The sequence below is a fragment of the Chelmon rostratus genome, chromosome 16 (genome assembly GCF_017976325.1).
Source record: "Chelmon rostratus isolate fCheRos1 chromosome 16, fCheRos1.pri, whole genome shotgun sequence".
Classification (NCBI taxonomy): Eukaryota; Metazoa; Chordata; class Actinopteri; order Chaetodontiformes; family Chaetodontidae; genus Chelmon; species Chelmon rostratus.
This window is the reverse complement of record NC_055673.1, coordinates 20,942,205-20,957,704: the sequence shown is the minus strand read 5'-3', so window position 1 is coordinate 20,957,704 and position 15,500 is coordinate 20,942,205. Positions and strand designations below refer to the sequence as shown.

Here is a 15,500-nt window from a genome sequence, read left to right as displayed (position 1 = left end):
TGGCGAGAGGGGGAGATGTAGGTCAGCTGACGATTCTGGCTGCTGGAAAAAGGATCCTGCCACGGTTGTTTAAGCAAGGAATGTCACGCTGTTTGATCTCTGCTCCAGAGCATTAAGATCTCACCGCTCTGTGGCCTTCGCCCAGCATGCTTCTGCCTTGTTCTGGCCTGTTTTTACATTTGTGAACATTAATTGGGCATCAGCCAATGAAACACTTTAGAGTATGATTCTCATAGATAAAGCCCTCCTGCTAGGTTTCGCAAGGTTTTGTAGTTGCCACATGTTCTGTGCGGGTCAGAAAGGCCTGGGTTTGTGCAGTCACTGAAGTGAGAGGAAGAGATGGAGGGAGGGCAGAGGGAACAGGGTGGGGGTGGATTGGAAGGGGAGGGGGGGTTGGATTCTGAATCAGCGTTCTGCTCCTGTCACTCCCTCTGGGGTTCCTCCATCAGGTCACATCCCAAAAATAGCAACGGGCGCTGTTTCAAGTGCAAAACCGCCGGCTTCGGGGCTGCAGCCAGCCTGCGAGTGTGAGATTTCTATGGGAATAGTTGGCCACCTTCCAATGAGTGCTTTTTTTTTCCTCCCTCCTCCTCCCTCCCTCCCATTTTTTTCCCTCCTCCGATGTGACTGGCAGATGAGCTTGCATTTCTGAGCAAGCACATGGGCTCCACGTGAGTGGCCAGTGTGTAAACATTCACCTTCCCACAAACATAATCATCGCCGGCTGCCTTCCTACCTTCTTGCCTGCCTGGCTGTCTTTGTGTCACAGCCAGCGAGGCTCAATAACAACACCACATGGCACCAGAGCCTGTGCCCAGCACCAATTATTTCAACTGCCTCCCGAGATGACTTGCTTCGGATATTTCTTTCCCCCCACTTTTTCTTTGCAAGCCACACAGAGTTCTCCTTGCCAAGATGGATCATTATCAGCATTATAGGAGGGATGTGGAGTATTTTTAAAAAAGTGGAAAAAGAAGTGATCGCACCTGAATGTGTGTGTTTGTACCATAATAGGGCTGGCAGTGTTGTATGAGAGAATAACAGACACACCCCAGCAGAAGCAAAGATTGCTGTAACGCATCAGTGGCCATTTGGATTTCCACTCACTCGATGTGACTTCGCTTGACTTTGACTTTGACTCTAGAATAAAATGCTCTCACCCTCCTCATTCAAGTATGTGGAGGAAAAAGCCTGAATAGGATTCACATTCCCCCAGATGTTTTCTTTCACATTTCAGAGTCTGTGCCAAACCTTGGCTTTATTTACATCCCTGCTTACACACACCAACACACAGACCGATTTGCCTTTGATATCGTGTTTCAGTTTTTTCCACCTAATTTCTCCTTTCCTCCATCATTCTTCCCATGTAACGCATCCCATTACAAACAGTTGGAATGGTGCATAAAATATTTTAATTACTTGCCATGAGTTGATTTTAAGTGCATGAATTAGATGTTTTAAAGCACATAAACCATTAAAAAATGCAAGGTATTTAGCTTCGGCTAAATACCAAATGTCATACTTTCACTCAGAGAAGAAAGAGAATGTACTCGGTGATACTCAAAGCTTCAGCTCATTAGAATGCCTCTGAATTCTGATTAACTGACAAATTTCATTTTCCCTGTAAAAACCACCATTAACTCACGTTGCTCCTCCTGTTTCAGGATTTGTCGGGCTCCATCGACGACCTACCGACCGGTACAGAGGGGGCCCTGAGCCCGGGTGTCAGCACCTCAGGGGTGTCCAGCAGTCAGGGTGAGCAGAGCAATCCTGCCCAGTCGCCCTTCTCTCCGCACACTTCGCCCCACCTGCCAGGCATACGCGGGCCATCGCCATCACCTGTGGGCTCTCCTGCGAGCGTCACCCCCTCCCGCACTGGTCCTCTGTCCCCTGCTGCTGTGCCAGGTAAAGACAGACTGCTAAGAGCACTTGATGGCGTGTGAAAGATCTAAATTTGGAAATGTTGTTGATCTGATATTTGCTCATGTAGGCCAGATTTTGGCAGATGTTTGTTGCAGTTTGCGGCAGTGTCAGAAGTACAATATGCAGCTGAAATACATTACCAAACACGTTAAGAACTCGTTAACAGTGTTCAATTCCAAAAATTATACCTGCTGAAACACCTAACCTGGAAAAATAATTTGAATCCATTTTTCATACATAGAGGTGATGCTGTGTGAAACATCCATAAACAGACAGGAGGAAGATTTAGAGTTTTAATTCAACACTTGCTCAGCCACAAATACAACGGATCACATTTGTAATTCATGAAGTGACTTGCCAGATGGGAACATTTTCTCCTCACATGATGCTAGTAAACCATCCCGACTCCAGAGAAACAGAAGTTACGATGCCACCAACAACTCGTTGTGGGGAAGATTATAACAGGCAGACGTCACTCTCATAGTCTTGCTTTGTTTCATTTTATTTTTTGTTTGGATTTGATTGGCTTATTGTCTTTTGATGATTAACATTCTAAACGTTAAAGGACAAGCAAGGACTAAGCCAAGAGAGTTAGATTTCCAAAGGTATGATGGTATTTACTCCCTGTTCGAGTTCCTGAGCCCTTGTGTTGCTGCTGTCCTGCAGGTAATCAGATGCCTCCCCGGCCACCCAGCGTCCAGTCGGACAGCATCATGCACTCTTCCATGAACCAGTCAGCCATGGGCCAGGAGAGGGGTGAGTGCTTCAGGAGGTTTTTTGAACATGTCAGGTTCAAATCGAGGTCTCTCTAAAACGCCTCACCCCTCCTTAGTTCTGTGGCCCACAGTGCAAGAGTGTGTGCCACATCCTCAGCAGCGTTTAGGAGGAATTGTTTGCATTTGTATGCATTCCTTCCTCTTGTAAACACTCCCTCAGGCTGTATCTTAATAAGAATGTGCTTGTAGTCTACTTGCCAGGTCAAATGAGGGTAACAGCAGAAAGACACGCTGTACATTGTGTGCTTGTGAGGAAGTAAAGAGCTAGGTTCCTCATATAGTGTCATCATGTGTTTATGTAACTGTTTGTTTGAGCCTATGTGTGGTTTTTAAGTGATATTTTGGTGTTTTCCGTGTCAAGAGTAGTGTTTCTGATGATTTTCCCTCCCAATTCTCTCCAGCGTACATGCGTAACCCTCAGATGCCCCCTTACGGGTCCCCTGGACAACCCGGCTCCGCCTTATCTCCGCGCCAGTCTTCGGGAGGCCAGATGCATAGTGGGATGGGAACCTATCCCCAGAACAACTCCATGGGAAACTACGGGCCTCAGGGTGGCCAGTACGGTCCACAAGGTGAGGCCTCAGGGCAGAAGTGGAAGCGGTGTTGCATCAAAAGGCCCTCTGCACTGATTAACAAAACCGAGAGGAGAGTACAGTGCTAAGTGGTGCACTCTGCTCGTCAGTTTTTTTCAAATCCTAAAAATATTATGAATGAGTTTACAGTTGGCGTCCTGCGACTGTCACAATTTCATAGATAGCCCAGATTTAAAAAAGGCTTTGAAGTTTCCTCTCACTTCATATATTTATGAAATTATATCACTTCACTTTGAAGCCTCAGATGGTTTCTGTGGGCTTTGAAGAAGTTCTGCGATGAGTCATAGCAGCGAACAGCGAGGGCCAGATAAAGCCCGCTTCATCAGGGCTGCTTGTCAGAACGGGCAGCACAGAGGTAAATTTAGAGCTGGACTGCTGAAGCTCTTTATCTCAGCAGGGAGAGATGAGTAGAAGTCCTTCCACAAATTTCTCTGTTTTATACTGAAACACAGTTTACAAACTCTGTGGGATGGCTAATATCAGAATTGCTGTCCATCTGTGACCCTTCCAGGTTACCCCAGGCAGCCCGGCTACACAGGGATGCCCAATGCCAACTACCCCAGCGGTCCCAGCATGGCCGGCACCATGAACCCCATGCCTGGTCAGGGCAGCGGGGCACCGTATGGAAGCATCCCGCCTGGAAGAATAGGCCCAGGGCAGATGGGTGCTCGGCCCTACGGTCCTGGGATTGCCTCAAACATGGCCGGCATGCCTCCTCAGGTGGGGTCTGGGATGTGTCCCCCTCCAGGCATGAACAGGAAGGACGGCGGCCCCTCCATGCACCACGGACCCACAAACTCTATACACAACAGGTGGGTGCTTACAGCTACTTACTGCTTCAGTGTCTCAATGAGACATAAGGGAGCCGCTGACTGGCAAAGGTCAGTTCGACTCATTGTATTGAGGCTCTCGAGCCTGAAGAGTTCTTTTTTTTTTTCATCTTTTAGCTGAATGTGTGTGCGTGTGTCTCCTCACTTATATGTGCTGGTTGTGTGACCATGAAAAATGATTGGTTCTTCCCACGTGCAAGCCGGTCTGTTGTGTGTTTCGGTGCCCGAGTGTGCTGCAGAGTAGATGGCAGTAGACCAAATGCTTATCTATGAGAGAAAAGGAGAAAGTGGAGAGAATGAGAGAGCAGGAGATGGTCTCTGACATCAGTGAATCACATCTTTCCCCAGTGAGGCTGCCAGCTCAGCCTACAGAGAGGCACTCGTGGGCCTGGCAATTGCTAGAATCGTATGACGTAAATTGATGTTTCCTACAGAATAAGCTGAACTCAGTAAATGCAAGACAGAGAAAAAGCACAGGCTTGTTACAGAATCAAACAGAAAGGCATGAAAAGAATGATTCTTACATAAAATTTAAACCCTTAAGTATATGCGTGTGTGTGTGTGTTTATTAACAAGGTGTGTCTGAGTTTTCTCAAGTGCTCTTTCTTTTCTAAACAAGCATTTTCTCCTCTAGGCCGCCTGGCTACCCCAACATGTCCCAGGGCATGATGGGAGCAGGCTCTCCATATGGCCCTGGCATGAACAGCATGCACGGCATGATGAACCAGGGAGGGCCAGGGCCATACCCAATGGGAGCAAATATGGCCAACAACACCCCTGGTGAGTAAAAGCTAAAAAGAAGCCTTGATCATGGGGTGGTAGAACTATTGTGGCCTGGACGTTTTGTCCATAAAATGGTGTTCTCGTCTGCTCATCGTTATTTGTCATGCTCTTCTTTTTAACCCTACAAACCCAGGAATGGCTCCCAGTTCGGAGTTTGGCATGGAAAAAATGAACCCTGCTCAGAAGATGAACAACAAAGTGGACGGGACTCCCAAGCCTGAATCCAAAAAGGTAGGGCTAAATCCACACGACATTCTTGTTGCTCTCTCAAGCTTTTTTTTTTTTTTTTTCCATCTCGCAATTTCCTCTCATCATCTGTATTGCAGAAGTCGAGCTCCTCCACGATCACCAACGAGAAGATCACTCGTCTGTACGAGCTTGGCCCAGAGCCAGAGAGGAAGATGTGGGTAGATCGATACCTGGCGTTTGCTGAGGAGAAGGCCATGGGCATGAACAACCTGCCTGCAGTGGGGCGCAAGCCTCTCGATCTCTTCAGACTCTACGTGTCCGTCAAAGAGATTGGCGGCCTCACCCAGGTATGCCTGGATTCCACCTGAACTTGATGTGAATATCACACATTAGAACAGACAGCACTGTAATTCCTATAAGGCTTTTATATGCAGTTATCTGAGCCTCCTCCTTCCTCTATCACCCACCAGGTGAACAAGAACAAGAAGTGGAGGGAGCTGGCCACCAACCTGAACGTGGGCACGTCGAGCAGCGCAGCCAGTTCGCTCAAGAAACAGTACATCCAGTGTTTGTATGCCTTCGAGTGCAAGATCGAGCGTGGCGAGGACCCGCCCCCGGACTTTTTCAACACGGACACCAAAAAGAACCAGCCGAAGATCCAGCCTCCCAGCCCAGGTGAGCACCGGCATCCTCCACCACCTCATCACCATGTCTTTCCCCCACTGAGTTAAATCACACTCGTATCCAGTGAGCGAAAGCTTATTTCATTTTCCCTTTCTCCCTGGGGGACAGTGTGGTTTCCATGCAATTCATCACATCCTCCTTGCTCTATTTGCCTCACATCATCTGCCCTATAAACTAGTGTATTTTATTGTATCCTATTAATTGCAGTGTTAAAAGCCGATCTTAGACCATCGTTTGTCATCTCCTGTACAGGGCTGCCATCCCCCATAAATCACTGCTATTTTGGCATATATTGGAGGAGTTGTAAATGACGGTGGTGTAGCTGGAAGTCACAGAAGTGCACTGCATCCTCTGGACAGTTCCACAAACACACCTCTTGGGGGAATACTCCTTGGCATTTGCACGGGACATGACGACAGATTTGTCCTTTCAGACTCCCCCGGTCATTTTTTGTGCGAACAGACATGCCACCAGCGTGCCAAATCTTTCAATGAACTCTCAATGTTGGGTAAAAGTCAGTGTGTAAACTGGCAGTCAGTCAGAGGTTATGGGGGGATGCAGTGGGGGGGGTCTCAGGATGATGTCGCCTGGAAGCTGTTTGTTTTGGAGGGACTCTGGTTTTAGCTGCCAGGAGCAACCACACCAGTAGCGACCACGTGTTGCTTCAGTCTGGCCGAGACCCAGGCTGTCAGACATGGGGCACTGAGTCAGCGCCGTGGTGTTGTTACAGGAGACATCAGGGTGCTTGTCAGCTGGCATCAGCCCTCTAGTTAGTACGAAGGAAGAGATGGGAACGAGGGGAGGGGGGGTAGGGCGGGAGGTGATTTGGCGATAGCGATGCCCCGTCAGTGGCGTGTCCTCGCCGCCTGGTGCCTGGCCCAGGGCTACAGAGGCAAGGCAACACTCCCTGGAGATTAGTACTGAGCCAGAAATGATGAATGGGGGGAAGAGGCTTGAATGTGTGTGTATGTGTGTGCTTAAAAATCACGCGATTTTTCCTCTCTCTCTCTCTCTGTCTCTCTCTCTCTCTCCCTCTCTGACTGTTTCTACCATGCTTTTTTTTTTCCATCCTCACGAGATCCTCCCCCTCCCCCCTCCCCTTTCCTCCCTTCATCTTTAGTAGAGGGAAATCCCTGCCCAGAGGGAGGAGGGGGGGGGGGGGGGGCGATTAATGTGTGTGTCTGTCTGAGAGCGAGAGAGGCAAGAGGGTGATGTGAGAAAATGTGAATAAATGTGACCTGCCAGTGACCCTTGTGTGCATGTGTGTGCGTGCGTGCGTGCGTGTGTGTGCCAGTTTAATGAATGGGAACCTGTGAGTCATCAGACTGGCGTGCTAATAGTGAGCAGTCCTGAGCTGAGGTTAAGGATGAGCGCTACTATGTCTCTCTCACTGACACACACACACACACCATAAACAAACAATTACTCACTCTCATGCACAGATACACAATTTGCCGTCTCTTGTCTCTACAGGTCAGGCAGTAATCTGTCAGAGTCAAGGTTTAGATTATTGCTTCCTGAGCCACATTCGCACATGTAATGTTCCTCTAAACTTCTCATGACATCACCCGGACGAGATGTGTGTGTAAAGGCAAATGTCCGAGTCAGGTGAACAGGACACGAACTGGACTTAAGCCTGTCAGCTCTCCTATTACAAAGTATAATGTCTGATTGAGCCCATGTGTGAATAGAGCAGGTCATCGTTGGAGAATTGACAGCGAGCGAGTGGGCGTGTTGATGATGTTGGTGACATTGCATTGAGTGTAGGTGTTTTGTACTCTTTTCTGCTTGCCTGTATCTTGCTTTCCAGGATATTGCAGATACGTTCAAATGCATGTCGTATTGATATCAACTCAAAAAAGCCAACATTACAGATGAGTCCTTCCTCCTCCTTCCATCTGTACGCTCTACCAAGGTGCCAAACCCCTCACCTAAACTCAAACACTCTATTTCCTTTTGTGTGCTACATGTGTGAATGGGCAACTTTGGACCATGTCCGGACCCGATTCTCCAGACATTGTTCAGAGTTCATATGAGAAGGCAGCTCTGGTGACTCCAAGAGCTGTCAGTGGTTGAGGAGGAGGGTGGTTGGAAGTGGGGTTGAGTGGGTGGGGGATTGGCATGCTGTGATGAGCTGGAAGATTCAACATTTTCGCTGGCTGTGCACTCAAAAGCCAGTCAGCTTGACACAAACTGTGTTCCTCTGTGCAGCGCTCAGGAATTTCTTAATGGGATTTAGGATTGCCAAAAGCAGCATGTGTTCCTGAAAGCCCCCAGCAGTGCTCAGCCTATCCACTATCAACTCTCGCCTTTATTCCTGCAGTACAGGGAGGAATAGAGGATGTGCTTTGAATTCACTGATATAAAAAACAACAACAACATTGTACAAACCGACTTTATTGTCATTTCCCAGTTCTGAGTGTGTATATACTTGTTTTGCAGCTGGCTCTGGATCTCTGCAAGGACCCCAGACTCCACAGTCCACAAGTAGTTCAATGGCAGAGGGGGGAGACCTGAAGCCCCCCACCCCAGCCTCCACCCCGCACACGCAAATGCCTCCGATGCCTGGTGTCAGGTAAAACGTAGAAGCAAAGTCATGTCCCTGTGATTTTAACAATACCAGGAGTCGTCACAATGAAATGAAACTGATCCCTCTGGAGAATTAGGATCAAATAGAGAAATAGAACAATCAAGAAAATATGCTTCAAAGAATGTCATGGTAGATAATGTTAAGATATATGCACAGCCAACCAGCTTGTCAATAAGTGTTAAAGAGGACTAAATCTATGAGGAAAGTATAAAAAAAACTATGCATTTGGGGTTTGGAAAACACTGTGACAACACAAGTGACCCCCACAGATAAAAACCCCACAGAGGTTAAATACCTGGGACTCCCCACCAGTCCCATAGAAATGAAGAAGCCCCTTAGATGAGAGGCAATTGTTTATAAGTTTCTACAACAAAGTCCAGTTGCCCTTGATTCCGCCTTCCTTGGATAGCCTTGAACTGGATGACGGAGATCCTTCACACTCAGAAATGAAAACTACATGAAATATGACTGTTACCCAAAAAACTACTGAATAAATACAGTAGATGCATCTACTGCACATGGTTCACACACTGTTTTGAAAGTCTGGAGATCGTAAAAGAAAATTGATAATACTTAAAAAAAAACAAACAAAAAACTGTCATGCCAGATATAAGTAATACAACTCAATTCGCATCTCTCATTTCATGAATTTGTATCTTTTTGGGTGCTAGTTAGAAAGCGTAAGACATCAACACCTTCAGAACGAGGAATTAACAAGAATTTTGAAACAAACGATGTATGAGTCCAAAATATATTGGGAATATATAATATAATATGATCTATGAACCAAAAAAATCTCTATTTCACTAACAAGCCTCCTGTCCTCCTATAGGAGTAGCGTTAATCTGCAGGACCCCTTTGCTGATGGCGGTGACCCAGCCTTTTCAAGAAGGAACGCCATGACTCCCAACTCACAGGGCTACCAGCCTGGGATGGGTGGCCCAGAGATGATGGGTCGAATGGGTCCCTATGAGTCCAACAAGGACCCCTTTGGTGGCATGAGGAAAGGTGAGCGACAGCAAAATCAGCAAGTAAGACGCTGTGGGACTTCTCTTAAGAGCTGAAGCTAACGATGATCTGTTTTTCTGTTTTAAGCTGGAGAGCAGTTCATGCAACCAGGCCCCAACAGTGGAATGGGAGAACAGTATAACAGAGGCCCACCAGGCCCTATGGGCAACATGCAGATGGGCCAGAGGCAACAGTACCCTTACGGATATGACCGAAGGTGAACATCCTGTATTATTCTACAGTTGTCAACATGATTTTCTAATTAATTGTAAAAGGGTTACGAAGTGGTCGACAAGATTGGGATCCAGCCTGCACTGTTCCAATGTCCTCTTGCATATCCAGTTAAAGTCAGATAAACTGATGGGTGTTCATTGGGTTTACAGGCAGGAGCCAGGCATGGGCCCTGACGGCAGTATGGGACCAGGAGCTCCTCAGCCAAACATGATGCCTTCTGGAGCCGACACAGGGATGTACTCGCCCAGCCGCCCTCCACCACAGCAACGGTCAGTACCATTCAATGCTGAGATTTTATTAAAGGAGAAAGAGAGAGGTTGTTTTAAGGCGTTTTGCCAGCATGATCATTTACAAAAACTGCAAAATTATCAGCGTTGGAGTTTCATACTACAACTGTCTGTGCATTTACTGTAAAGAAGAAATGTAGTGGTGTGAACTTTTGTTATTGTTTTCAGGCATGAGTCCTATACCAATCAGTTCCCTGGCCAAGGAGCTCCCCCTGGTGGCCCATACCCAAATCAACAGCCAGGAATGTATCCACAGCAGCAACCGGTGAGAACAATTTGTTCGGTATTTGCAGTGCTCATACAGCAACTTGATTCTTCTCTTTTTAGCATTTCCATGATAATGTCTGTTTACTTTTTATGTATTAAAGGCAAGCTTTCCTACCTGTTGTGGGATCCTACTGAACAGATGGAAGCTTTGGTCTTCCTCAAAATTATTGTATAAAGATACTCAATGCTGAATCTTGTCTTCTGACAGAACTACAAGCGTCCTGTAGATGGAGGGTATGGTCCTCCAGCCAAGCGCCATGAGGGAGAAATGTACAACGTGCCCTACAGTGGTCAGCAGCAGCCAGGACCCCAGTCCTCTGGGCCCCAGGGCCAACAGGACATGTATAACCAGTATAACGCATACCCTGGAGGGGACCGCAGACCACCGGGCCCACAAAACCAGTTCCCTTTCCCCTTCAGCAGGGACAGAGGACCTTCAGCTGCAGGCCCAAACTCCCAGTCTCCAATGCCTCCCCAGATGATGGCGAGCCCCATGCCTTCAGGTCCTGATGGCCCCCAGGGTCCAATGTGGCAGGGCCGCAATGAGATGGGCTACCCCAACTATCCCAACCGACAGGGTCCTCCTGTACCGGGCCAGGGCCCCGGCTACCACGGCATGAACCGCTCAGAGGAGATGATGTCGTCAGACCAACGCATGAACCATGAGGGCCAATGGCCCAGCCATGTAAACCAGCGGCAGCCGCCGTTTGGCCCCGGTGGTTCTGGACCTCCAATGACCAGACCCCTACCATCCACCTACCAGACTTCCCAGAACCACATTCCTCAGGTGTCAAGCCCAGCACCCATGCCCCGGCCCATGGAAAACAGGACGTCACCCAGCAAGTCACCCTACATGCATCCGGGCATTAAGGTGCAGAAAGCTGGACCACCAGTGCCCGCCTCCCACATCGGCCAGGCCCCCGTGCAGCAACCCATGATCAGGAGAGATGTGGCCTTCCCTCCTGGCTCTGTGGAGGCCTCTCAACCCCACCTGAAGCCCCGCAGACGGCTCACCATGAAAGACATTGGTACAGCACTTTTATTTCATTCCCTGCTCTGAACTTTCAATAGATTTGCATATGAACTGAGCAATGTACAGTTACTGACATACAACATTAGCTGTAAAACGACGAGATGAGAAGGGAAGACATTGTTTAAGGCATAAGGTTATTGACTCTGTTTATTGAGAACTGTGTGTCACACAGAGCAGACTGGGCTGTGTTTGACCTTTTCTCTAAATGAATGGCCCCAGTACTAATCACCACTAAATATGTAATGAATGACCGCCTGCCTGCCTGACCTGAATTTGCCATTTGATACCCCTGGCTGTGCTATGGGAAACTGAACTGAACTGAATTGTGTAACAGATAAAAGCTGCTTATTTGGAGTAGGTGGCATAAGTAATTAGGACTTAGATTGATGCCAATCCTGGTGGCACAGATCAGTGAACTTCTACCTGTCATTCACAACTGTAATAACTGAACATGATCAAGCCGGCTCATTTTCATTCTGTTTTTGTCTTGTCACAGGCACTCCTGAGGCTTGGAGAGTAATGATGTCACTAAAGTCAGGCTTACTAGCTGAGAGCACCTGGGCCTTGGACACCATAAACATTTTACTGTATGATGACAATAGCATTTCTACTTTTAACTTGTGCCAGGTAAGCCATAGCTGCTAAAGCTGCACAGCACAACAAACTAACATATCCTGTCACATGGTGTATGAGTATGTAGGATTGTTTTGGTGACTTTCTTCTTTGTCTCCTTCTTAGCTACCTGGATTCCTGGAGCTGGTGGTGGAGTACTTCAGACGCTGCCTCATAGAGATCTTTGGCATCTTAAAGGAGTACGAGGTAGGAGATCCCGGCCAGCGCACCCTCATAGATCCCAACGCTGCTGAGGACTCCGATGATGAAATACCTATGCCTGAGGGCGAGGATGTGGACATGGACGAAGAGGATGAGGATGATGAGGAGGTAGAGGAAACAAAGGCTAATCCTGACACCTCCTCGCTGGTCCAGGTGAAACAGGAGGAGGAGAGCTCACAGAAACACAAATCTTCAGAGGATGAGGAAGAGAAGGAGGAAAGGGAGTCTTCTATCAAGGAACCCAATACCTCTACCTCAGGGTCCTCCCAGGACCCCAACCTCCATTCGGAAAAGCCCAAACAGGCTAGCAAGTTTGATAAACTACCCATCAAGGTGGTGCGGAAGAAGAATCCCTTCCTGGTGAACCACTCGTCCAAGCTTGGGCAGCGGCAGAGCTTTGATAGCGGCCTGATACACTGGAGCATTGGTGGTGGCGACACGACCGAACACATCCAGACCCACTTTGAGAGCCGAATGGACCTTCTCAAGCAACGGAAACGCACAGCAACAGCCGCTGACAGCCGCAAGAAGGTCCAGCTGACTGAGACTGTGACAGAAAACCCAGAGAAATCCAAGTCCAATGGGGAAGACAAGGCTCGGCAGCAGCAGTCCCAGTCTTCTGAACCTCAGAAGTTTCCAGCGGAGAAGACCCCTCCTCCTCTTCTTCCCATTGGTGCACCTGTCACTGCCACTATCGATGATGTGCTATCTGCCCGGCCAGGGTCAGTCACAGAGGAAGCGGTTCGTGGAGGCGCTGAAGAACAGAAGGAGAACGGCAAGTACCTGTTCAGCATCAACCCTGACCTCCAGAGCCGACGCAACGTCAAGATCTTGGAGGACGAGCCTCACAGCAAGGACGAAACGCCGCTCAGCACTCTGTCAGACTGGCAGGACTCGTTAGCTCGGCGCTGCATCTGCGTTTCCAACATAGTGCGCAGCCTCTCCTTCGTTCCAGGGAACGACCTGGAGATGTCGAAACACCCAGGGCTCCTGCTGCTTTTGGGCCGTCTGGTGCTGCTCCACCACAGGCACCCCGAACGCAAACAGGCGCCAGTCACCTACGAGAAGGAGGAAGAGGAAGATGAAGGCGTGAGCTGCGAGAGAGACGAGTGGTGGTGGGACTGCCTCGAGGTGTTAAGGGAGAACTGCCTGGTGACTCTGGCGAACATCTCGGGCCAGCTGGACCTTTCTATCTACCCAGAGAGTATATGTCTGCCACTGCTGGATGGCCTGCTCCACTGGGCCGTCTGCCCCTCAGCAGAGGCCCTGGACCCCTTCCCCACGCTGGGGCCACACGGCTCACTTTCCCCACAGAGACTGGTCCTCGAGACCCTCAGCAAGCTCAGCATCCAGGACAACAACGTCGACCTCATTCTGGCAACGCCGCCGTTCAGCCGCTTGGAGAAGCTGTACGGCTCACTGGTGCGACTGGTCGGTGAACGCAAGGTGGCCGTTTGCCGGGAAATGGCGGTCGTCCTGTTGGCTAACTTAGCCCAGGGTGACAGCCTAGCGGCGCGGGCTATTGCTGTGCAGAAAGGCAGCGTGGGTAACCTGCTGGGCTTCCTGGAGGACAGCCTAGCTGCCACACAGTACCAGCAGAGCCAGAGTTCCCTGCTACAAATGCAGGGCGCACCTCAGTTTGAGCCCACCAGTGTGGACATGATGCGGCGAGCAGCCCGGGCCCTGCACGCCTTGGCTAAGGTGGAGGAAAACCACTCGGAGTTCACTTTGTATGAGTCGCGGCTACTGGACATCTCAGTGTCCCCTCTTATGAACTCTCTGGTGTCCCAAGTGATCTGTGACGTACTGTTTCTGATTGGCCAGTCATGACAGCCGTGGGGAGGTTTCAGCTCTGCCTCTTTCCGTTCCCAGTCACCCCCTCCTTTTTTTTTTTGTATGTGTGCGTGTCTGTTGCGTGTGAGTGAAAAGAGTAAAACTGACTGTCCTGTTTTTTAATTTATGCAAAATCACCTCGGATTCCACTGTCTTTCTACCCCTGCTTCTCACTAAAGGAAGGAATATCATGAAGTAGCTGTGGATTTTAAACGTCTGAAATGGAAAGATACTGACAAAGAAGAGCAGATTGGGACCCAGGCATAGGACAGAGTGCGCTGCCCTGCGGAAAGGACTTGTTTTTTAATGAAAAGAAAAATCTCCAGAAAAAAAAAAGAAAAAACTGTAACCAAAGTTGCTGTCTCGTTTACAGTGAGTTTGGGGGATACATGTGCTCGCTTTCTCCCTTGAGGGGGTCGGTAGGGGGAAGGGGGCACGGACTAAACAATATTATGGTTCATGTTTGGAGGCTTCATAGACTCACGGACTGTGGTGTGGTATAATTGCTGTAACTTTGGATGCTATATACTCAGCCCCACAGGAACCACATTATTGGCTGTGAACAGACATCTGTCATGGGAGGCCTGTGCAGTAGATTGTAGGACTTTTTTCTGTACTGTACACCTTAAAAACTGTAAACATACTGTAATAATACTGTTTCACACTGAGATACGCTGGCTTGGCAGCAAACTGTAGTTTTTAAAAACAGTTTTAGTTAATGTCAAGAGAGAAAACGGCTTTCCCCCCAAAGTATGGTGAACCTACAACACCCCGACCTCTTCTCTTTGTCCCTTGATTGTATGACTTGACCCTTATATTAAAAAGTCACCTCTTTAGGACTGGTCCTCAACTCTAGATGCAGTCCAAGCTGCAGTGTATATATGATGTTGTACATTACACTTCTCTCTCTTTCTCAACTTCTGTTGCTCTTCACCATTTTTAATCTTTGACGATTACAAGTTTCCCTGCGTCAAGTACGCCATGTGATTACTTGACGCCCACCCTCTCCGTTACTTAGGCGCCTCACCCTGCTCGTATCGCGCTCCAGGGGGTGTTTAGCTGCTGTCCAACGCCACCCCCAACAAACACAACTTCAAGTTTCAGTTTGTCTCCGGTCTGGGTGTAGAGAATATAACAAAAATCATGTCTGCGGTTCCATTTGAGCTCCTTCATAAATGACAAACTAGACCTTGATGAAGAAACCATTTTAATTTTGTTTATTTTGTTTATTTTTTTTCCAGTGATGCGGATTCTGCATATTTGTATTTCAGATGATGTAGCTAAAAACTTGATGTAAATTCCTCTTTTTTTCCTTTTTTTTGGCTTAATGAATATCATTTATTCAGTATGAAATCTTTATACTATATGTTCCACGTGTTAAGAATAAATGTACATTAAATCTTCGTAAGACGTTTGCTGTGGATTTATTTATTATTCCCCTCATGCATAGTTGAGGCAGCAGTTATTAAAGTCCTGAATTTTTCAGCTGGCTCGTAATTCACTACATCTGTGGCAGCCGACGGTGTGTTCTGCTGATGGTTTTCATATTTACACATAAATACAGCCAGCTCTGTGCAGTATGCTGCTTATCAAATGCACAGCCATGTTTTTCCATCCCTGCATTGATTGACATCTC

The 15,500-nt window shown here is 48.2% G+C and overlaps 1 protein-coding gene across 1 annotated transcript in view; it reads left to right on the top strand.

Moving 5' to 3' along the window:
• Nucleotides 1-15,272, top strand: part of arid1ab (AT rich interactive domain 1Ab (SWI-like)) — a 54,865-nt gene extending 39,593 nt beyond the window's left edge. The window contains exons 5-20 of the mRNA XM_041954923.1: nucleotides 1,665-1,905; nucleotides 2,590-2,679; nucleotides 3,101-3,271; nucleotides 3,804-4,104; nucleotides 4,757-4,902; nucleotides 5,039-5,136; nucleotides 5,232-5,441; nucleotides 5,565-5,769; nucleotides 8,221-8,353; nucleotides 9,201-9,376; nucleotides 9,464-9,593; nucleotides 9,760-9,879; nucleotides 10,066-10,162; nucleotides 10,373-11,192; nucleotides 11,694-11,824; nucleotides 11,936-15,272. Coding sequence (XP_041810857.1) covers nucleotides 1,665-1,905; nucleotides 2,590-2,679; nucleotides 3,101-3,271; nucleotides 3,804-4,104; nucleotides 4,757-4,902; nucleotides 5,039-5,136; nucleotides 5,232-5,441; nucleotides 5,565-5,769; nucleotides 8,221-8,353; nucleotides 9,201-9,376; nucleotides 9,464-9,593; nucleotides 9,760-9,879; nucleotides 10,066-10,162; nucleotides 10,373-11,192; nucleotides 11,694-11,824; nucleotides 11,936-13,861 — 4,995 coding nt within the window. The 3' untranslated portion in view covers nucleotides 13,862-15,272. The remainder of the gene's footprint in view (nucleotides 1-1,664; nucleotides 1,906-2,589; nucleotides 2,680-3,100; nucleotides 3,272-3,803; nucleotides 4,105-4,756; nucleotides 4,903-5,038; nucleotides 5,137-5,231; nucleotides 5,442-5,564; nucleotides 5,770-8,220; nucleotides 8,354-9,200; nucleotides 9,377-9,463; nucleotides 9,594-9,759; nucleotides 9,880-10,065; nucleotides 10,163-10,372; nucleotides 11,193-11,693; nucleotides 11,825-11,935) is intronic.
• Nucleotides 15,273-15,500: the final 228 nt, after the last annotated feature.